This window comes from Oryzias melastigma, unplaced genomic scaffold (genome assembly GCF_002922805.2).
Source record: "Oryzias melastigma strain HK-1 unplaced genomic scaffold, ASM292280v2 sc00430, whole genome shotgun sequence".
NCBI classification, from domain to species: Eukaryota; Metazoa; Chordata; class Actinopteri; order Beloniformes; family Adrianichthyidae; genus Oryzias; species Oryzias melastigma.
The window spans coordinates 25472-27826 of record NW_023417026.1 but is presented as its reverse complement, the minus strand read 5'-3'; the positions used below and the strand labels follow the sequence as shown (position 1 = coordinate 27826).

Sequence of the window (2355 nt, the reverse complement as noted above, 5' to 3'; positions counted from 1 at the left end):
TTCTAAACACCAGCGAATCTAAGTGCTGCACGGGCAGAACAGTTTACGCATGAACTTTCCAAATCGAGAAAGTCCTCGCCTGAAACAGCCCTTCTTGGGTTCTTTTCTTATCCCCAGGTGCTTGCTGACAGAGTCCATCAATTCCTCAACAAGTGTGTCAGGATCTTTCAGAGCAGCCTTAAAGAATTTTTCCGGGTTACCAAACTTCTCCTGGAAGCTGGTGATCAGAAGGGCTCTTATGTCTCTCAGATTCATCGGTATGATGAGGCTTTTCCAGACCACAGAGGGATTTTTAGGCATCACGTGGCCCAAGAGAGAGTCAACTAAGAGCTGAATTTCAGCAGCATGCTTAGACTTCTTTCTATTTTTAAGGTGGTCTGATAGAATAACTATCAGAAAACTTGTTATCATAGCGTCATTCCAAGTTTCACCTGACTCTCTGAGGGATCCAGGAGAGGAATGTTCCCCAAGTAATGAATTACTTTGGCTTGTTGGAAGCAAATCCTCTTCAGTTTCTGAATCTTTCAACTCCTCAGCTTCTTGCTCCTCATCCTCATCGTCCTCATTTTCATCTTCCGCTTCATCATCTTCCTCCTCATGTGATGGTTCTTCCAGATCACTGTCCTCTGCTTTCTTTAACAGCATGCTGAAGAGGTTCTCGATGGCTGTGAGAACTTCTTTGACTTTATCGTTGAGGGACAGGTCACTGGTCAGCTCTTCTGTTATCCACAGCAACACCTCGTGCATAAAGGCTTTTATGGCGCCTCTTGTGTTGGAGCGGAGCATTTTTGTGGCCTCCGACTTTGACTCTTCCGTTTGCTGAACAAGATGTTGGTATTTTTCCATCATGTACTCAAACAGAGCTTCGTCCAAGTCCTGTGAGAGCAGGAGGATTTCTTTTTTGGAAGACATGCTTTCCATATTCAGAAGATTTGGTTCTTCTGTTTTTTGGATCACATCAAACAAGCTGAGGAACCTGTTCAGGATCACGTCCTGGTCCAACTCAGTCTGGCTTTGTGTTTCCATGTCTTGTCCGGTAGATGTCGGTTTGGAAGCCTCATTCAGAAGGAACTTCTGACACTTGAACTTGAATTCTTCGTTCAGATATCTTAGCATTTGGTCAAACAGTTTTCCCGCAAATGCTTTGAAGCGTTCCTTTGAGTCCTCCGACAGGGAGTGTGAGGCCAGGAAGTTTTTAACCTTGTCCATCACTACGCTGATGCTAGGATGAGCCGGGGCCGAGGTCCTTTCCTCGTTCCCCATGTCTTCCAGAAGGGCATTGGTAATCTCAATTGCAGCATCTACCCTCACAGAATCTGAGCAGGTAGTCCACTTTCTGAGAATAACAATCACACCTTCCGAAGCCTCTCTGAAATCAAAGAACTTTTCCACAGAAAAGCTTGGGAAGGAGTAAACCGTTTCCTCTGTGAAATCGGAATCAGATGAGGCCCTGTATTTCCACTCTTGGGTGATCCTTATTTTCTGTAGGAATCGTTGCAAAACATTCCCGGTGTTTTTGACCATCACCCCAAGACGTTTAAAGTTTGACACGCATCCGTTGATGTAGAGGCTTGCTATTTTGGGCACTTTTATGGCCATCTTTATCATCTTGTTCACCTTTTGTTCAATTTCCTCCTCTATCATGTTGGTCAGTTCCTTGGTCTTTTCACAAACTTTTGTTCTAATTCCAAGGATCATGGCCATGCACTTGAAAAAAGCCTCTCCCACCACGGTTTTTATGGATGGGAGCCGTTTTTGGTTGGCTTTCTTCTTGAGCATTGGGATGAGGGTTTTTAGAACATCCACTGCTGATGTCTGAATGATTTCTGTTATCAGGTCAGCAAGGATGATTAAAGTTTCCCCATCGATGCAGCCGTCCTTCAGCAAGGTCCACTGCATTTCTGAGGGAATGTTCCCGCGTGTTTTTGTCCAGATTATGAAATAAGGTCTAAAAAAGTTAAATTCCTCCGCTGTCACATATTTGTGACTCATTTTCTCTTTCTTTTACTCTCTTCTGCTTTAAAACGATCAAATTCGTGTCCCCCAGCAAGGTGATGAGGTTCAGTGTTTTCATTTGCGACTGGCTTTTATTTGGGGAAACGCCGCCCTCTGGTGGTGAGAAAAAAAACCCTCTTAGAAGAGGAACATCCGGGTAATTTGGTCAGCTGACCAAAACACGGAAGCCGAGCAGGCGGATGATCAGCAGAGTCAAAAAGAGACTCATTTTCAGAGAAATGCGTCCATTATTGAGGTTTTAGCAAATTTACAGGTGAATTTAAAGCTTTATTTTAACATAAAACTCCGAATGTGGAACTATTTGATCTTTGACTGACGTGACAGGATGGTAAAACTGAA

The 2355-nt window shown here is 43.9% G+C and overlaps 1 protein-coding gene across 1 annotated transcript; it reads right to left on the bottom strand.

The window, feature by feature from the left end:
• On the bottom strand, positions 1–1898 carry LOC112141774 (the record flags this gene model as incomplete). Its single annotated transcript, XM_024264942.1, is given in 1 exon segment — positions 1–1898. A coding segment is annotated over 1 exon segment (1880 nt), but the record flags the coding sequence as incomplete, so codon positions are not given.
• Between the last annotated feature and the right edge of the window lie 457 nt (positions 1899–2355).